Source organism: Coturnix japonica, chromosome 23, assembly GCF_001577835.2.
Source record: "Coturnix japonica isolate 7356 chromosome 23, Coturnix japonica 2.1, whole genome shotgun sequence".
NCBI lineage: Eukaryota > Metazoa > Chordata > Aves > Galliformes > Phasianidae > Coturnix > Coturnix japonica.
Window position 1 is genome coordinate 3,220,088 of NC_029538.1, and position 20,671 is coordinate 3,240,758.

General features: G+C 50.2%; 1 protein-coding gene across 1 annotated transcript in view; it reads left to right on the forward strand.

The window, feature by feature from the left end:
- Window positions 1–9,217, forward strand: part of EPHA10 (EPH receptor A10) — a 30,309-nt gene extending 21,092 nt beyond the window's left edge. The window contains exons 11-17 of the mRNA XM_015883729.2: window positions 1,068–1,253; window positions 2,461–2,522; window positions 2,643–2,846; window positions 3,867–4,016; window positions 4,131–4,309; window positions 4,383–4,544; window positions 4,924–9,217. Coding sequence (XP_015739215.1) covers window positions 1,068–1,253; window positions 2,461–2,522; window positions 2,643–2,846; window positions 3,867–4,016; window positions 4,131–4,309; window positions 4,383–4,544; window positions 4,924–5,038 — 1,058 coding nt within the window. The 3' untranslated portion in view covers window positions 5,039–9,217. The remainder of the gene's footprint in view (window positions 1–1,067; window positions 1,254–2,460; window positions 2,523–2,642; window positions 2,847–3,866; window positions 4,017–4,130; window positions 4,310–4,382; window positions 4,545–4,923) is intronic.
- Window positions 9,218–20,671: the final 11,454 nt, after the last annotated feature.

Here is a 20,671-nt window from a genome sequence, read left to right on the forward strand (position 1 = left end):
TTAACCACTAATGTGCACCAGAACACGGGAAACACGATTATTCTTTGTCATTTTGTTTTCCTAAAGATAAATTCAGCTGTAGAAAGAAGAAGAGCTGGTGGGGAGGGTGAGGGGTGAGGTGGGGGGGTTGCCCTCTGGTAGTGGTGGATGGGGTGGGAGAAGTAACTGGGGTGCTGCTGGACCTGCAGACCCAGAAGCAGGTCAGTGTTGGAGAGATGATGAAAGAAATTAGTCTTGGAGATGTTTAAATATAGAGAATTTAAGAGTGCATTAGTCTCGCTGCTGACCTAACAAGCACCTGGCTTTCAGATCAATAAAGCTGTTGAGACCTATGCCTTTTTTTTTGCTGTAAAGCCAATATTGGCCTTTTGCTATGAGTTGTGTTGCTCCTGTTACTGAGCACGTGGCTGTGAGGAGCAGGGTGCTCAGCCCCAGGTGCTGCTCGGATGCTTCAGGTCCTGCTGTGCAAAGCAGAGCTGTGCTTGGAAACAGAAGGGGATGGACCAAGAGAGCTTGAGTGTGGTGGCTGAGGGTTGATCTTCTCATGGAGAAATGTCCAATATGCCCTTGAGCAGAGAACAAAGCTTGGAGACTGAGAAAGAAGAGGCGTTGTGTTTGTGTTTTAGTGTGATATGATGATGCAGAACTGATGTTGGGTCAGGGAAGGCAGCACAGAGGACGGTGGGGGTAAAGCTGTGTCCAGGCAGGGGCTCCATGCATGGTTGAGGTCTGGCAAATCCTCTTGTTAATGATGGGAAGGTCTGTTTTGTGTACACAGTGAGACTCCTGGCTTGTGCTGGAGAGCTGCACTGTGTGTAACTGAAACAAAAGAGGCAACTCCTGCAGGGAAATCCTTCAGAACTGCTGCCTGTTTTGCAGTGGGTGTTGTAGACTGTCCTTAGAGCACGCTGTGACAGCATTGCCCTTTTGCAGCGCTGCTCCTTCCTTCACAGTCAGCAAATAACAGAGGTCTGGTGCAGCGATGTGCAAGCTATAGCAAGGGGCCCTCTGGGAGCGTGGGGATGTCCCAGTGGGGATCCTGCTTACCCTCTCTTTGTGCCTTACAGGAGAGTTTGGTGAGATCTGTCGAGGTTGGCTGAAGCTGCCAAGCAAGCGAGAGCTGCCAGTGGCCATTCAGACACTGCGGGCTGGCTGTTCTGCCAAGCAGCAGCGCTGCTTCCTGGCCAAGGCTTGTACCATGGGCCAGTTTGACCATGCCAACGTCATCCGGCTGGAGGGGGTCATCACCAGAGGTAAAGGGGCTGCGTGGGGTGGTGGTGGAACCTTTCACAGCAGCACTGTTGTATCAGGGGGGCAATGGAAGCCTGATTGCCCTCTGACAAAGTGCAAGGATGCTGATGTTGGTGATGCACCTCAGATTTTGGGCAGTGTGCTAAAGCTGATGCTTTGCAGAGTGATGCCCTGGTGCTGTGAGCACGATGCTGTTGTTCTCTGGAAATCAAGCGTTAGTTATTTTAGCACTCTGATGATTAATAAAACACTTACAGCTAGATTAATAAATCCGAGGAGTAGGATTGGCTTAGCAGCACAACAGAGTGCTTTTAATAAAAGCAAATTGGAGGGAGGTGGTGTTGGTGAAACAGATGAGGCCAACTGCTCCCAGCCCTCATGGGACTGTGTACTGAGCTGCTCTGCAGTGCTGTGTTAAGTGGGTATTGGTGTAAATCTAAAGGCATGTGAGCACATGTGGTGACTTGAAGGAGCCCTTCACTACGTGAAGAAGTATCTCTGCCCTGAGTCTGGGGCTGAACTGGCTGCTTTTGTGTAATTCTGTAAGTAACATATTTATTTGAAATGATGTCATCTTGTCAAGAGGCACAGACTCCACAGGAGCATCTCGTCCTGCTCTTGGATAAGCCTGTGATATGTGAGTCTGTGCCTGTGTCACAATCTTTAAAGAAAATGCTTGACTTTCTATCATACTTTCCAGAATAGCTGGAGAAATGAGAACAAACCCTTCAGCTAATGAGAATTTCCTCTTGGCAGTTGTGTTTCCAGCCCTTTTAGCCAGCTCTTCCCTTTGAGTTTCATTAATGCTGGCAGGGCTTATTCTGTAGCCATGCTGTTGGGGTGCAGGAAGCCCATTGCTGTGCTGGAGCTTTGTGTATCTCTTGGTTATGATAATTCAGAATGAGAAAATCACATCTTTGCTGTGAAGCACCTTCCAGTGTGAGCTCCTCCTTCAGTGATGCTGCACAAGTCCTAGTTCAGCAGTGCCAAAGCACTGTTGCTTTCCATCAGCAAGCTTCACTCACCTATCTGTATTGGTCGCATACATCACCTCACTGGTGGAGTTAATAACCAAAAATCCCATGTGGAAAATCTATCATACAACCTTTATTTGCAGGTGGGGGAGGCTTGGGGGGTTGGGAGTTGTGCTCTGCGTTTCCATTCCCCCTGCAGCAGCATTCATTTGGCTCTCCTTTTCTATCTGTGCAGGGAACACCATGATGATAGTGATGGAGTACATGGGGAACGGAGTGCTGGACTCTTTCCTTAGGGTGAGTGCTGTGATAACTGCTGGGCTCCATCACCTGCTCCAGCTTCAGCAGGCATAGCTCAGCTCCAGCTTTTCCTCTTCCTCTCTTTTTTTCTTGCCTCCTTTTTGCTTTTATTTGCAGAAACACGAGGGCCAGCTCACAGCCAGCCAGCTCCTCAGCATGTTGCAGGGGATCGCTGCTGGCATGAAGTACCTGGCAGAGATGGGTTACATACATAAAAATCTGGCTGCCCACAAAGTCCTGGTGAACAGCAGCCTGGCTTGCAAAATCACAGGCTTCAGACGGCTGCAGGAAGATAAGATGGAGACCATCTTCTCCACCATGGTAAGATGTCTTTCACAATGGGATTTGGACATGGAATGTGTTTGGCTGAGGATCTGCATGGCGAGCAGCCTTGGGCTTCATTAGATCTAATTTGTCATTCATAATGAAGTTCATTGTTTTCAATTAAGAAAGTAAGTCCTGCTTGCTTTGTGCTCACACCTCATCAGCTCACCCTGTCGCAGCTGAACCTACTAGTGCATCCCATTAACCAGGCACAGAGGGTTTTAAAAAGCCCTGATTGTGCACTCAGCTGAGCCCTTATTGTTTGCAGGGAGTGTGCAGGCAGTGCCAAGGTGTGTGTGGCTGCAGTGCTGTGTCCCAATGCTGGGCACTGCTGTCCCAGGGAGAGATAGACCTGGGTGTGGGGTTCAGCCCACCTTCTGTCAGGAGCTGCAATTTGCTGCCAGCTCTGAGCTGGCTGATAGCAATGAGAGTCTTAGAGAAGTAGTTTTTTCAGCCTTTATCATGAGGTCTAAGGAGACATTGGGGAAAGCATCCCCATCCCAGAGAGAACGTGGGGAAATGGGACCGAGCACTGGGCAACACGTGGAGCTCAGGAGAAGCCTTTTAATGGCACGGGGAGCCCAGCTGGTAGCTTGGGGGTTGAGGTCTCAATGCTGCTAATTACAATTAGCTGTGGTGTCTGTCACCTGCTTCCCCTGGTGCATCCAGAGGGTTGTGCAGAGGTGGAGGACAGGGTTGCTAATTACAGGAGAGCAGCCGGGGTGGAGGAACTGTGTGTTTGTGCAGCTCTGAGATGGCTTTCATTAAATATTAATGTATAAAATGCCATCAGCTCTTCCTAGGGCCATTCTCCCTGCCATTAATATTTCAGGACTCGCCTTCCCATGCAGCATACCATTGCACGACCACTTTAAAATAAATGGAGGCACGAGTTGTCAGTATTAGAGCTGCATGTTGTATGTAGGGGTAGAGGATGCACAGGATGGCCACGGGCATCACTATGTCATGCCCTGTCCTATGTGACAACCTTATTTACCCCCTTTTTCTGCCTGGCAGCATGGGAAGAGCCTGGTGCTGTGGTCAGCCCCCGAAGCCATCCAGTACCACCACTTCAGCCCAGCCAGTGACGTGTGGAGCTTTGGCATCGTTATGTGGGAGGTGATGTCCTACGGTGAGAGACCCTACTGGGACATGTCCCACCAGGATGTGAGTGCCCTGATGTCACTGTAGGGTCAGTGGGCAGTTTGCCTTCACGGTGGCTCACAGTGTTTGGTGCAGTCTGTATTCACCATCCCCTCACCTCTCTGCCTCTTTGTGCAGGTGATGAAGGCAGTGGAGGATGGCTTCCGCCTGCCTGCCCCAGCTCACTGCCAGCCACCACTGCACCAACTGATGCTGGACTGCTGGCAGAAGGAGCGTAGCCAGCGCCCCAAATTCTCCCATATTCATGATGTCCTCAGCAAGATGCTGCAGAGCCCAGAGCCGCCTCCATGCACCAGGTGCCTGCCTGTTCCTATGGGGCTGGGCCCCTACCGTAGTCCCCACTGCTCCTTACCTCCCTTCTGCCCGCAGGTCCCGCAGCACTGTGCCCCTCACTGAGCGCTCCTTCACAGCTTTCCCGTCATTCAGCTCCGTGGGAGAGTGGCTGGAAGCCATAGGGATGGGCAGATACCGGGATAACTTCACTGCTGCAGGCTGCTGCTACCTGGAGTCCGTGGCCAGGATGACAGCACAGTAAGTGAGAGGGTCAGGCTGCAGCCTGGTGTTACTGGGTTCAGTTTAAGCAGAGCTTTGTAGGGTTTCTGAGTTACAGCCACGTGGGGTGAATGGAGGAGGTAGATCTTTCCAAGTGTGTCTGCAGAAAACTCACTGGTATGGCTTTGGTTGCTTGTGGTGTGCAGTTCAGCTGCTACATTTTGGAGCTGTGGTTTGGGATTTTAACCCATAATTTCTGGCAGGAGTAGCGTGTTACCTGGTCCATACACATTCAATGAAATTCAATGAAATGAAATGAAAAAATACAATGAAATTCATTCTGCCAATTGATGGAGAGCAGCCAGGACAGGAGGCTGAGGTTAAGGTCGTTCCCCTGAACATGGGGTGTATTTTACAGAGACGTCCTGAGCCTGGGGATCACTCAGGTGGAGCACCAGAAGACCATCCTGAGTGGCATCCAGACCCTACGGGCCCAGGTGATCCAGATGCATGGCCGGGGTGTGCAGGTGTGATGTGGAGCATGAACCAGCGGAGCAGAAGGAGGTGCTGGCCCATGTTGGACCAAATCTCAGAAGCCTTGCAGTTTTTGGGTGGGATATGGGGTCTGGTGGGCTGCTGTGCTGCCAGATGGGTCATTCCACATGGCAAGAGGGCAGGGTGTGCCATCCCCTGTGCTGGGGAAGTCACGTTCCCAGGCAGATTGTGCTTGGGTGGCTGTGGTTCTCCCTATTGCTGCTCTGTAAGTTGAGTCAAACTGCAACGACACCATTTCACATGGTAACTAGGTTAACAGGGTGGATGACCATTTCTGTGCTGTCTTCATCCAGAGCTGACAGCATTTTTCCTATCTAGCATCCTACTGATGAAATCCACATGTATTTTTATACAGGCTGACATCTTTCTACCAACCCCACCAGGAGCTTTTATTGCTTTTATTTTTAGAGGCTCACGCCCAGCTTCAGGAAGGTGACTTTGCCCATCTGGCACGCTGGAAGGGAAGCTCTGTCCCAGCCACGTCCCTTCCGCTCAGAGTCACCTTGCTGAATCCTGACACCACTGTCAGTGAATGGAAACAAATGTTCCCCGCCAAAGTGCAGTGCTGAGTGTTTGGAAGGTGCTCTTGACAAGGCAGTTTCAGAGGAGAGAATGGAAGGCTTTGATGAAGAGAGCTACAGCCAAGAGGGGGCAAGCGGAGAAGCCTTGGGTTGCCTTGCTGATGCTTTCACCCTTTGCTGCCTTTTGTGCAGGTCCTGGTCCATCGTTTCTCCTTATGAGTCCACCAAGGGATGGAATTGCAGAGCAGCAGTGGGCAGGAACCTGTTGCTCCTTGTAGGGCTGATGGTAAATCAGCTGGTGCTCCTTTAGCCCCTTTTCCCTGCATCTCGCCCTGCACAAAGTCTTGCAGGTATCCTGTATCCTTGCTGGAAGTGGGGGAGCATGATGGCACTGGGAGATCCAGGAGGGTAATGGGAGCGAGGTGTGCCCATGGTTGCAGGTAGGAAACACCTTTAGGAGTCTGAAAAAGTGGAGGGGTCTGATCACTCCCAGCACTAACACAGACCCTGTGAGGTCTGCCAGCAGCTACACTTGCTTTGCAGTCCCAGTGCTGTTACAATGGCTCAGGGCAGTGGTATGGAAATAACCATTGGGAAAGAGGATGGGTACAGCTGGATGTGGTACCCATCCTGCAGATAGAAACAGAGCACTGGCATTTCTGCTACAGGCCCGATCTGTGACAGAAGGCATAAATAGCATCTGCTTAACAATACGAGGTTTCTTTGAAGTTAGTTAATTAAATGGGTCTTTGTAGCCTCACACAGAGCTTTGTAGGCCTTTTATTATCATCTGTACGTATTGCGAGTGAATTATTAATGATGAAAGACAAAGATTTACAAAAGGAATACATGCCATGGAAGGTGTTCACAGTGCAGTTGGGAATCTGTATGCATAGGATTCAGATCTTCTGCAGCTAACCTGTGTTGAGGGGGTGCATTTAAAAGGCAGTAAACTGCAGGGCATCTACCTGCCCAGGATGTGGTCACATCTGTTCTGGCCCCACAGGCTTCACAGTTGATCTAAGGATCCAGCAAAGCCCCATTCCTGGTGGGTTCCTTCAGTGCTGTGCCCTCAGAGCCTTCTGGCCTGGCTGCTCAGACCAGGGCTGTGAGTGCTCAGGACTACATTTAACATTGTTCAGCTGTTTCAATGTGATTGCATTGAAGATCAAAGCTCTTTGGCTGAACACCAACAAGCAGAGTCAAGAAGGTGCTGCCTAAGTATACTTCTTTTTTTATTGCCTTGCCATTTGCAGGCAGAGCTGCAGTGAGCTGCCACCAGCTCTCCGTGCTCTCCTCCTGCAGTTTGGACAGCATTCCTTGATATCATTTGGTCCGGTTTGTTTTTGTTTACTGTATTAATTTGCCTTTAGGTTTTGCCGTTGTTGGGTCCAGCATCCTGCATTGTCACACCCAGGAGAGTAATAATTGTGAACCGAAACCTTCATTTGGTAGAAATGCCAGATCCCGAGGATCAAGTGCAATTTGTATGCTCGTTATGTTTACATTTTATCTATAGAGAAAGTATATTAAGGGTTCTCCGGGCAGGGAGCTGAACCAACGTGATTTCTGATCCTGCATCTCCCTCTCCTGTCTCTCCTGTGTGGGGGGGTGGCTGCAGGGTGATGGGGGTGCTATGGTGGGCACCATGGTCTGGAAAACTGCTGGCTATGAGCACACAGAAGGTTTTATCTGCAGTCAGTGATGTGCAGGAAGACTGACATGATCTTAGTGGTCTTTTTGACCCTTAACAATTGTATGATTCTATGAAGGTGCTGAGGGCTTTGAGCATCTCAAGTGCAATGGTGAGGAAGTGAGGCTAGCAAAAAGGAATGGAACTATGGCAATATGAACAGCAATCAGCAACCAGAGAAGTGAGTGGAGAGGTGCCCTGATTGTTTTAACACCCATTTGACCCACTGATGGAGGCTGAGGAGCTGAAGGTTCTGCCCACAGCTGTGCATGGAGTCTATGGGTGCTCACATCTCCTTGGAGCAGCTGGGTGCTCCTGCACAAGTGTCCCCATGTCTGTGCAATGACATCGTAGGTCCCTGTGTGCCTGGTGAGCAAGGTCAGGTATAGGGATGCATGCACAGAAGTGCCTGAGAGCGATGAATTCTTGGCAAAAAGTGGATGAGAGAGCGAAGTTCCCTTTCTGACAGATTAAATGTGATTCCTTGGGAATGCTCCTGGGTTTTATTTGTCGTTTAAGAACCTACAACCAAAGGCAATGCTGACAAAAGCGACAGTCAGACTTAGTGAGCTCCGGTGCACTGACTGAATTCCCTGCAGAGGCAGAGGGGGATGTTGGGGTGAGGAAGTGGAAGTCCTTGTCCTCGTCCTTCCCCAGCAGTGAGTTCACAAAGCCCCTTAATCCACATGGCTGAGCACTTGCATTCTGGCTCTGTGCTGGAGTACTCCAATTAAAAATGAGACCATTTTTCAATCACTTCTTGAGCATTTCCCCTGCAGAATCCAGCTCCTGTGCTGCATTCTCTGACTGTTCCCCATAGAAATTCCATGTTTAATTACTGTCCTGGCTTCCTGTGGTTGAGGGATGTGGTGTTTTGGAGCTGTTTCTCCCTGACAGCATCATGCTGTGGCCAGGGCAGGTGCTTGCCATTGTGGTCCCTAGTGTGCTTCATGGCACACACCTGGGACTAAGCTCTCTCAGCCCTGAAGATAATCAGTTGAGCAGATTAAGTTATAAATTGTTGCTACGATTTTAAAATTAACTCGTGCCCTCTCCCTACCTCCTCTTTGGGGAAGCATTCAATGCCTTATAATTAAATTAATTAGCAATGCTGTTGTGCAGCTGCTCAACCAAGGGAAATGCTTCGGGAGGAGATGCTCTCAGCCCATCCATGCAGAGTGGGCAGAGCTGCCCTAACACATCATGCTGGTGCTCAGGAGGGCACAGGGCAGAGCTCAGCCCACCATTTGCACCAGGTGACTGGGCTGGAGAAGGGTTAGAAAGCAGCACTTGGTGACCTGCCTGAGCTGATGCGTGTTTTGGGTTTGTATCTTTATGTTTCTGCTGAACTCATACAGCAGGTCACCAGGTTTGGCATCCCTGGACCCTGAGCAGCATCAGCCCCACATGCACTCATGGCTCTTGGGGTTGTGTTCCCTTCCTTGTTCCCAGCACGTTCTGTTCTCATGCAGCCTCCTATTGCTGCACTGTTCCCTGTACTCCTAAGGAGGGTGTCTCCACTAGATGTTCCTCTTGGCCAGGGAGAAGAGGCACAGCACAGCCTCTCCTTGGGAGTTCTCTTCACATCATGGAGAAATTCCTCTTTCCAAATTCTCCCCTCCCATGCTGAGCTCTGCCTTCCCCCTGGGCATAAGGGCAGCTCCCAGCAGTGCTCCCCTATGGGACTCAGAGTCAGTCCAGATCACGTTGGTTCACCTCCAGCTGCTTTTTGATAGTCATTAACCACGTGTTATATACTGTAAATACATACTTGAGAAGTCGATATATATTTTTATAAGCTTGAAACAAATGTGATATATAAGATCATAAGGGACACTGTGTACATTCAATGTTTGAGCTATAGTCAGACATCTCCAGGGAATCACTGTTGGTTTGGAATAATAATAACAATAATAGATGGTAATAAAGATCTATTGACATTTTTTGTTAATTTTGTATTTATTGAACTATGTTTGAAGATTGCAATAATGAGATGCCTAAATACTGAAGTAAAAACAATACTAATTCTGTCCTGGTTTGTCTGTGTGGGTTATTTCAGGTATCCTGATGTTAAAGGTAGTGCCAGCAGGGGTGCCAGGTCATGCAGAGCTTAAGCAATAGCCAAGTGTAAAATGATGCCCTGTTTTATTAAATAGCAAGTGAGCTCCTGCTTGTTCTGCAGGGGGTGAAGAAGTGCATTGGTGCTTTCTTGCTTTTTCTATTTCCATAAGGGGAAAAATCATGTTTCATGAGTGCAGCTGGTGTGTTTTGAGGAGGGAGAGGCCTTAGGGCTGGTAGGGATCCCCCCTCCACACACCCCAGGGAGCAAAGGGAAAGCACCACTGAGTTCCTGCACTCAAGGCATGTGATAAATTGTTTAATTAGGGAAAGGCAAGCAGTGTATGGCCAGCGTGTTAAATGCAAACACTGCACAAATAGTAACATTGTGAAATAATTCAGTGTGTCTAATTCTGCAGTTCCCATTCCTTCTCTTTTTCTTAGGCTGCTTAATGCTGAGGAGTGTGTACAAAGCCTCGTTGCAGTGCGCTGACAGCAGTGACAGCTGCTCCAAAAAGGGAACTGAATGGGTGCTTAAACCGGGTGAAGTCTATTTGCCTTCTGTCGATCAATTAATTCAGCCAGTCTTCACTAGGAGCCCGGCCAGGGCTATATTGGCACTATAAAGAAATAATTAGAGCTCTGAAGCAGGGCTATGAAGAGTGGATCACAACGCAGCCATCAGAGGTGCTTTTTGCTCAGGCTTTACCTGTAGTGCTGCCTCCTTGGGGCTCCGTGTGTGTTGTTTTCCCCTTTTATTGGTGACTTTCCTGGTAGGGATGGGGTTTGGGTGCCATCATGCTGCTGGGGTGGGGTAGGATGCTTCCAGTAGGGATGTACAGCAGGGCTAGGGGACTTCATCACCCCCTGAGGCACCTCCAGTGCCAGGTCTATGTGTTGCCTATGGAAGGAGGCAGACTTCTGGGCTTATTGGGTCACACATTTGCAGTGCGTGGTGTCAGCATGTCCTGCTCTGAGCTGGAAGCTCTGTCTGCATGACTTATTGCTACCTGCTTTATGCCTGCCCTGCTGCAATGATGGATTGCACAGGCTGACATTGAAGCTTCTGCTCCTTTCTTCCCCTCTCCTCCCCCCATTCTCTGCTGGTGGAGCTGAGTGGGCTGAATATTTTCTGCACTACAGACCCAAGCAAACGTCTCATGATCTAATCCCAGTCCTTGGAGGTTTGAGGGGGAGTTTCCAGCCTGGGCTGCAGCTGTGCATGTGTCTGTGTATCCAGCAATGCATGTATCAGCCTCTGACACACACAGTGTCTTTGAGGAAGCTCTGGAAAACATCTGGAACATCATGTCCCTGCTCTCCAAGGACAGCAGCATCTGTCACCTTGCTGTCTGCCTTGTGTCCTGCCTCCCTTTGGACCACCATTACCTTCTGCTCCCTCCTGAGGGTGGCAAAGCAGCCTTAGAAAGGGGCTGGGGAAGGCAGGGGAGAGCCATGCCTAGGTGACATTTGAAAAGACCTGGCTCTGGAGGGAGAGTTTAATTTAAATATGAACAACTGCTAATTATCAGGAAGAACCGGTGCCATCTATCATCATAATCAGTGATCTGTCACTTGAAGTGTCTCAGGAACGGATGCACCATCCCTCCTTGTGATAACTCCTAGGCTCTGGGGCTGCTGTGTGCCATGGCTGGAGCCTGGGCCTTGAGAACAAGGGAGCAGCTCTGGGCATTGCCTGAACATGGGATGCATATCCCACAGCTCTGGGGTTTGCTTTAAGCAGGAGCTCCCTGTGCCCACCTCCTCCCTGCAGCACTTCCAGCTCCCGTGCTCTGTTCTGCTAATTGCAAACATAGAAAATGCACTGTTAATGTATTAACCTCACAGTTGGTGGAGTCTTGTTAAGCAAGTCTAAGAGAGAACTGTTAATGTTCTGTTCAGCTGCTCAGGACTTCGTTTAGCATCAGCCCCAGCCTTTTCCTCCCTGTTTCCTAGCAAAGCCCACTTAGTGACACTGACTGAAGCCATGGGATGAAAGCACAGTGCTTGAGCCACACAGCATAGATCAGAACCTGCAGGGACCCACAGCTCCTCTCCCTCATTTTGGGGCTTGATCAGGGACACAGCAAAGAGATGTGACCCCATGGGGACAGTGGTGCCACCCGGCTGAGCCACAGCAGGAGCTGGCCATGCATCCCAGTGAATTGCCATCAGCCTGTCAGTGCTGGCGCTGAACCATCTGCCCAGCTGCGCGAGACGCCTGGAAGGCACAGGAGCCATTTAATTACACAATTATAAATGTGTTTGGCCTTTTTATCTCGCTGAGGTTGACAAGCACCTTCAGCATCAGACAAAGCGAAGCCGTTATCGCTCGGCGCAGGGGTTGCGGGTCCCACAGCTGATGGGCACAAACAAAAGCAGCAGAACGGGGTCAGGGGGTGCAGCTCCATCCCTGGGCTCTGCTGCATGGCTGCACCTCAGGGATCAGCACTGGCCCTTTGCCTGCCTTGCTCTTTGCTGCGTTCCAACTATCTGCCACTCAACGAGCCCTGAAAACAGGAGCCCATGGGATGCCAGCAGTCGTGTCCCCAGCGTGGCCTTTCAGCTTGGTGCAGTGTTTGGAAGCACAGCACATGTGCGGTGGGGGCTACACAGGACATATGTCCTCCTCCAACTGCTTGCTGCAAGCTGGGGGGACATATCAGATGGTAAATAGAGGAAGAAGAGGAACAAAATGTGGGGTAAGGAGGGCTCGGTTGCTTCTGTGGAAATTAAATGCCATCGAGGTGGGTGCACCTGGTTGCTCTGCATGGGCTCAGGGAGGTTTGCAGTATCTTTACAGCAGCTCCCTATGCCAGCAGTGGTGCCACAGCATCACTGGCTCTCTCAGACACAGCCGTCCTCTGAGGGCAAGGGACCAACTGGGACCACGAAGGGCACCAGTGCTGGCACCTCCTGGGACAGCCCAGGGAGTTCCTGTTTCAAACCTATCTGCAGAAGAACTGAGCCATCCTGGAGGGACCCTTGTGGGTGCATGCATGTGTGTATCACACCGAATCAAATGTTCATTAGACGAGGGAAGCTGCACGAAGAGCGAGGAATTGGTGACAGCTGAGCAAAGGCATTCATTAGTGATGCTTCCACCCGAGGCTTGCGGGTGCTGCTAAGCACGGATGGTCATTAATTCATACTTTGCAAATGGTGAATTTAATATTTTCCCCCAGACATGGAGCTTTGCAAGGAGAGGCCCCCAACTCACCCCCCCGTGCCTGGGGCTGCATGGCTCTGCTCCCCCCAGCCCTGGCAGCAGGGAGTGAGCTGCTGTCACTGCACAGCAGGATGGAGCACAGCTCGCTGCTTTATGTGCAGGCATAAACATCTCCATTAACTTGCACAGTATTTAAATTCCATAATGGAGCTGAAATAAAGCAGCAGCATCTTATCCCCTCTAGAGCCCTAGATCATCTGTTACAAAGACCTGCTTCGGAGAAACCTCGCGCATTTGGGTAAGGATTTAGAACTGTGCAATTCAGGTTATTCTGTGAGCATGTTCTCTGTAATGAGGTCTGTTCTGGTTGATGCTCTCCCTGGGGGAATGCTGTGTCTGTGGGCTGGGTGTACAGGGCAGTGCTGGGGCATCACTGGGGCTTTTGCATTTGCAGGGCATTGAGCACCACCCCAGGGCAATGCTGGCCTGCAACAAAGCAAAAGTGTGCAGCCAGGAGCCAGGGCAGAGCTATGGGAACACACACTGAGACGCGGCAGCCACAGGAATGGCATTCAGCAGTGGGGGTTTATGCTGTTAAATATTTTAAAGTGAATTCTATTAACCAACAGGAGAGGAAAAGAGGAACAGGGCAATGAAAATGCTTTTTGTGAGAGGTAGGTGCTCTGGGGTGATGGCAATTGGATGCTGTTTGAGACTGTAAATAGGAGCTCCCTGGGTGAGTGGTATGGAAATGGGTGATGCTGTGTGTCTGTGGGGAGGAGCAGACTTGGGGTCTCAAACTGCTTCTGGGCAAAGTCAAATGAAGTGAAGACGTAAGGCAGCTTTGCAGGAGAAACAGAATTATTACAGTGGTTCTTGTGATTGGAACAGCATCTCGGGGTTATTCCATCTCCATCACTTCATAACCAGGGGTCCTGATGCAGCCATTCTGGCTTTGCTCTCTTCAGGCAGACACATCTCCTTGCATGTTGCCCCCCAGTGCTGTGCAATGTGGTTCCTTATAGTCCTCCCATCAGTTCATCCTGCAGGGAACATGAGTGTAAGGGAGCACAGCACTGCAGCCAGAGGTGGTGTGGCACAATGAATCAAGCTCCCAAAAATACAACTTGGGCCTCGAAATAAACTCGTGGCTGTCAGTTAAAACTCTTGCCAAGGGATCGTGATTTGATGAGAGCTACAGAAGTGGGTGTTTTTAATTACTATTTATAACAGGGGTAGGAGTCTGGAGAGGAAGGTGTCTCTATCTAAGTGCGTGATAGAAGTACAACGGGAAAACCCACATCCTTGACACAGCTCCAGTATAGCAGAGAGAGAGGGAGTGAAACACAACCCATGTTGAATAATGGGGGGAAGGAACATTTCCTCCCTTCCCATTTATTGAAACACTCGGGGTGGTGGTAGCAGCACTCCCTGTGCCTCTTCAGGCACTGAGCATCGTCCCCTGCAGCCCCAGAGCAGAAGGGAGCAGGCAGGGCTAGGGTTAGGGTGCAGGCAGGGAGCGGGCAGGGTGCCGGATGGTGGGATTAGGAGGTGACAGCAGATGGTCCTTCCACAGTCTGCTCCTGCACAGAGCCTGGAATCCTGTTGTAGAAATGCTGCAAAGCCTGGCAGTCTCTACTCCTGCTTTCTGCCTATTTTCTTTTGCCCAAAGCTCAACATGAGTGATGAGAAAAGGAGAAAACAAACCTTCATTCAAGAGTCCCACTTGGTGGAGGGGTGCAGGATCACAGTGGGTGTGAGGCACTGCTGGGCTCTGCTGGCAGCAGACAACATGGGAGAGACTGCAGCAGGTGCATGGTGGTTTTACACCGGTACGGAGACAGACAGTGAGATGGATGGGCTCACATCAAAATGTTGTCAGGGTTCCCTTGTCAGCGAAGAGCTGAGGCTGAAAGGAAATCAGTCAGAGACAGTCTGGGAGCCTAAAATACAAAGCACAACAAGAAGTCGATGCTACTGATGGTGGAACTGCAGCTTGGTGCATGGACGTCTGCACTGGGAGATGGCTGTGTGCTCCTCTCTGGTTTGGTCCTTAAGGGGGGATCCTGCAGGCAGAGCTGGGAAACAAATGGATGTTTTGATGGAAAGGTTCAGGTGGGGAGAGGGGGGAGGAGGGGAACAGGGTACTGGGGAGCCCTGCCCACAGCCCCTGTCACCCAGTGCACTGTCCCCAACCCGACCTCAACCAGGGCAGGCATCACCGGAGGGGAATGGGGCAGAGCGATGGTGCCTCAGGCTCCATTATTGATTTGAGGAATGCTTCAAACAGATCATTTATTTTCATTAGACTTCTGCCGACGTCCTCATATCAGTGTCCCCTACGTAGGTCGACATCTGTCCTCAGGAATGCTTTAATTGCATTTTCTTCGCTTTACGCAGCTCTTAGCTAATGCATTCTGGCTTCATTAGATTAGACACCTATTGTCCCAAGGATGTTGTCATGTTTTCAAATGGCTTCAATCAGCACCTCCCAGGCACTGGCTATTTCAGGAGATAATAAAACTGAAACCTCATTCAACCTGGGTGAGTAATGGAGGTGTGTTTCCCACCCCCATCCTGCCTGGCTTTAAATTCGACGGGCTGACATCCCCCTGGATACCGACAGAACACAATTAAGTCTCTTGTCTTGCAGGCATCGTCTGCGTGGTTACACACTGCTCGGGAGGAAGAGCTCTGCAACATTAACTTGGTTTCTAATGATCTTGTCATAGTGAACACCACAGCGAGATTAAATGAAAGACCGGGAAGAGTCAAGAGCAAAACTCAGCCCTTCAGATGGACGGAACCGCAGGTTGGTCTGATCAATGGGGCAGGAGCTCCTACCAAGGGGTATGTGGGACAGCCCTGGCTTCAGAAACCCAGTGGGGGCTCCACTCCTCAGTGCCTCTAGCATAGCCCTCCCTTTGCAGGAGACTTCTCCAAAGGGAACAATATTCACAGCACTTCACATCTGCTTTGTTCAGCTACAAAACATTCCAAGATTCAGGATGGGAACTTTGGGATGCTGAGGTCAGTGTTGGGCAGGTTGGTGGTGGGCACAGTCCCTGCATGTAATGCCAGGACCCTCTGCCCCACTCAGCCCCATCCTCTTATAGTGCATGGTGCAGCCCACAGCCATCCCCTTCACCCCACAGGCACTATTTTCACTTCACACCCACCAAGGGACTCGAAATTTATCCTAGACAATTTCCTCTCCTCATTTTTAATAATCTCTCTCAGCCTTAAATTAGTTTTCCAAAATACGTATTGAGGATGATGGGCTTTTTATCACAGCTGATAGACAACATTCATCACACCCGTGTCCTAATCCTCACAACACGCACGCATTCATTACAGCAGCCCCACATCCATTTTGCCAGCCTTTAATTCACTACATCTCTATCACTGCGTGAACACGTTCCCCACAACATCCTCACGTGCCATTTGTCATCCACCATGAGGAGATGGAGAGCTCTGAGCCCTCAGCTCAGGGCAAGGACCCATGGGTGCAGAGCTTACAGCAGTGCAGGAAGCCTTGCTGGAAGCAGTGGATGATCATCAGAGCAGCTGAGGAGCCACGATGCTCTTTTTAGGCCTGAGTTGAGAGCAAGAAAAGGAAGCTACATAACCTGGAGAATGGTGACAAAGTGGAAAATCACCAAAGCTGGAGAAGCTGAGCATTAAAATGAGTGTTGCAGGGAGTGTGACGCTCGTAACATCTGTCACGTCCCAGGAGCGTGGAGTTGTCTGCTGGGCTAAAATAAATCCAGGCAGGCTGGCTGGGAGAACCCAAGGACATAAAGACACAGTGCCCCAGCTCCTGGTGTCAGCTCCATTGCCATGCCTTTAGGCAGCACACCAAGGAGAGCTGGAGCAGGATTTATGCTCCCAGCCTATGTGCGGGGAGGTTTATTGCACTGTAAAATGGCTGGGCCCTAAACAAACAAAGCTGAACACTTCTGCACGGCTCTGTGGTTTTCAAAGCTGTTTTACGATTCTCCTTTAACATGACTGATTTCCTTTTACTGCACGGGCTGATTAAAACCATCACGAGCCGCTTCTCTGCTTGTTGGGGCTCGGAGGGCTCCCGTGGAGGGGTAGGGCTGGATGGCAGGGCTGGGTCCGTCCCTGCTGTTTGCATTCACATCCCTTCCCTTCTGTGCGTGGCCGTGTCCCAAGCCCCAGTGGTTCTCCACTGAGCATCTCATTGCTGCTGAGCTGCAGAGCTGTGCCTTCGGGCACTGCTTTAAGCCACAAGGAGGGAGCCCTGCCACAGCCCACGGTCACGCAGGAGTTGGCCCAGAATGGATTATAGCTGCTCCACCAGGAAAGGAAACACCTCAAAGCTCTGCTGTGGTCACGGGAGTGTTGCTACTGAATACCCACAGAGAAATAGTCATATGTAATCTCTGGAGCTGAAAGGAAATTATGACTGTAGCAAATAATTTCAGCCTCCAAAGAGGGAGAGAATATTGTCTGCGTGAGGAGGTTTTGGGAAGCAGAAGAAATGCAGTGGTTCTGTGTTTGAAACAGTATTTCTACTTGTAACCGAAGAAAACTGTTGTTTATTTTTTTAGGGCCATAATAGATACAAAGAGCAAGAACATTCTGACTCCAGTATCAAGGCTCAGCCAGAAAAAGGGGTGAGAAGGTAAAGCCAGGTCATTAGCAAATGGAGCTGGGGGAGAGAAGCTGAGACCTTCCCTGTAGCCTTACAACAATCAGTTCATGAAACCCTCAGCTGTGCCCATAGCACCTCCTGCACTGATTGCAGTGCTTGTCCTGCCCATGCTGCCCTACCCCTGCAGCCAGCAGTGCCCTGCCTGAGGCTCCAACATTCTGCACAAAGAAACTTCCTCCATGCAAGGCTTTGGTTAAGGCAGGGAGTGTTGTGGAGAGCAGATGGCAAGTGCCAGATGGGTGAGGACGAAGGAGGGAGATGTTATTATGTGGAGCGAGCTGTAGGCTCCAATGAGCCCGGCTCCAAAGAATCGGCAATTAACGTGGGCCATTAGCAAAGCACTTTGTCTCCGAAGTTTCCTCCCTTTGCCATTGGTCTCCTTGTTTCTAAGGTGAGCAGGATATCTGATGAGAAAGTGAACCTGTAATTCATTCTCAGCAAGACGCCTGCTTCCTCAAACATGCAAGAAACCGCCAGGGGTGTTATTTGCCAAAAATAATGGGATTGCTATCAGTTGGCATTGTCCCAAGGGGAAAAGGAAATTGGTTCTATCTTGCAAGGGCTTTTATTTATAGCAAATAAGCAGAGCCTTGTTGCTGTGTGCTGGTGTGGGGCTGGGATGTGTCCTTCCAGGGGCAATGAGGTGGCCCCAGTGGGAAGCATCTTCCTTCCTCTCTTCTGCTCTTGCTTCTCCTGAGCAGGGCTGCACACACATGGGGCATTCCCAGCACTGGCGGGTGTTGTGTTCCTGTTAATCACACCATTTCCTAATCACACCATTAAACAACTTTGTTTACCGCATGCCAGAACCCCTCTTGCTGCTTTTCAGCATTAATTCCACCCTACAAGAGGTTTGCTGCCCGACTGGTACATGGGTTCATTGGTGCAAGTAGACCCTGTGACTGCCAGCACTGCCCTGTATGGGCTGAGCTGCCTCTGCCCCTGGGATCGAACTAATCCACATGCTGGGAAACTCATATATTCCAAAGCAATTTATGGTTCAGCTCTTCTAATGATGAAATGCTGAACTGGAAGAACCCAGCTGCAGCCAAATGGCTCCACGCATCTATGGGATAATCCTCCTGCAGCCCCATTTTGCTGCCTCTTCGTGGCTTCTCCTTCCTACCTGATATTCCCTTAGTGTATTTTTTGGCTTTACCATATGCTGGCCATGATGGAGGGGTTGTGCTCCTGTTATCTTGCAGGTTTTCCTTCTCTGGAAGCTTCTTACATCCCTGCCGTGCAAAGGGCTCTTTATTAATGATGAGGAATCTGCAAGGCTGGGAGGAGCCCTACTCCTGACAGCCCCAGTCCCCATCCCATCAGGCACCTCTAATGCATTTCATGGCGCTGACACTCTCTGATGGCCTTTTCCATCAGCAGAGCTCCAGGAGCTAATGCATTTGAACGTGCCCGAGGCAATTCCCTATAACAAACTAATGTGGGCCTTTAATTTTAACAAGCATTTCAAATGCAGTGCTTGAATAGCATCACTTACAGCACTATTTTTCTGCTGACACACGCTACACCCCTGTCTCTTTCTCTCTGAGACAAGTTAAATCGCTAAATTCCTCTGAAAAAATGCCCTGTTTTCCCTAGGAAACACAGATTCCTGTGGGTTTTTTTAAGAGCAACAGCTTTCCATGGGTTTTCCCCCATGTCTGAAGCCCTGATCCCAGAAAGAAGTACAATCCCATACCACATGCAGGTGATGTTCTGTTGCAATTCAACGCACAGAAATCCCTTCCTCTGTTCAGTCCCCTTGGGATGCTCAGCACTCAGGTGCTTCCCTGAGCAGCTCTGCTCCCTGTGGTCACTGATTGCTCCTGGGAGGGTTTCTCTCTGTTCTCTGCAAAGTGCAAAGCTATTGCTTTTCAGCTCTGTGCTGCCTGGTGGGATAACAGCATCTCCTTCCTTATCTGCAAGAGCTGCTCGGAGCTGGCAGGACTCAGGGCTGGCAGTGCTGGGCAAGCAGTTTCTTGGCCCAGTGGGTTCCTATGGAGATGCATCTCTTGTCGTCTTCGTGTGTGATAATTGAACAACAAAAAGGGAAAGGGAAAGCAGGAGCTTTTTTGAGTGTACATGAGCTGAGTGCTGAGCGCTGCCCTGGCCGAGCTCTCCTCCAGGGCCACAGGCTCCAGACAGAAGGCATTTTCAATTGCACTTTCCATCTGGCATTGATTACCGTCCAATTTCTCGTGCCTTCATTTGCAGTCAGCAGAGGCAGGCTGACTGACATTGAGGGAGAACGACTCCTCAGATCCCATCAATCAAGTGCCATCAGGATTCGGCTTCCCAGGCTCCTGGGCCACAAGGTCACCCTCAGTGGGAAATAAGCTTTCCTTCTGAAGCAGAGCCCTCTCCATGCCTTTCTCCCACCGTCCCCTCACTGCGGTGCGTGGCAGCAGAGGGAGACTGAGCTGCACACTGACAGTCATCACTCACTGTCCCCCACATCCCGCTGCTGGGTTCTTACATGGAACAATCTGTGGGGAACTGGGAAGAAAACTCATGATGTTTTGTCAGGACATTGTGCCGTAGCACACAGGGACATCCACCAGCTTTTCCTACATGTATAGAGGGAAGGAAAAAGCAGGACAGCTAAACTAAGTCCTGCCCAGTGCCCAGCAGCTTCTCATCTCCTTCTCCAGCCATTCTCCTATTCTGTTTCCCATAAGCCATGTGCTTTCTCAGAGAGCCCCAGCACTTAGGAAACATGAACCCTACTCTTGTTCCAGCTCCAGCCTTCAGTGCACAGATGAGTCAAAGCCACCTGACAGCAGGGAGAGGCAAAAAGGGATGGTAGCAAACCAGCTCTTCCCTGGTTGTTTGCACACTGAGGATGATGGAACGGAATGAGGTACGCCTCCAGCTTTAATGTGTGCTGTAGCAATGGGAAGAAATCCACTCGCTGCTCGCAGACGTTATCATTAGCTGATGTTCATCACACTGAAACTCTCTTAGTGTTCTTGTTGAAGGTGAATTGAGGCCCCTTGCAGAAGGGGACAGCCCTGCAGTGGCTGAATGCCACAGGAGCTGGATGCAGAGGGGAGGCAGAGACAACAGAGGGATGGTGGGCAGGAGAGGCACAAACCCCCGGATGCTATTTACAGGAGTGATGCAGGACAAGGACAAATTATCCTTTTCCATCATCCTTGTGCCTGGACACAACTGCATCCCCCCCACCTCCCCCGACCAGTGCTGGGACACAGCTGTGTTCATAGCACTGAGCCCACAGGCAGAGCAGGGCTACAACAGCAGCTGAGATCTTATTAACGTTTCCACTTGCTACTTCACAGCAAAGGAATTAAGTTCAAATTGTGTACAAAAAAAACGCCGGCTTCCCAGCTCAGTGCAGCCCTGAACTGTGCAAAATCAGCAGGCTTTGTACTTTATAAGGAAGATTGACCCATAACTAGTAAATATTGATTTTTCCCTGGAAAGCTGCTCTCAGCCAGTTGCTGCGAGGCAGTACAACACAGGCAATAC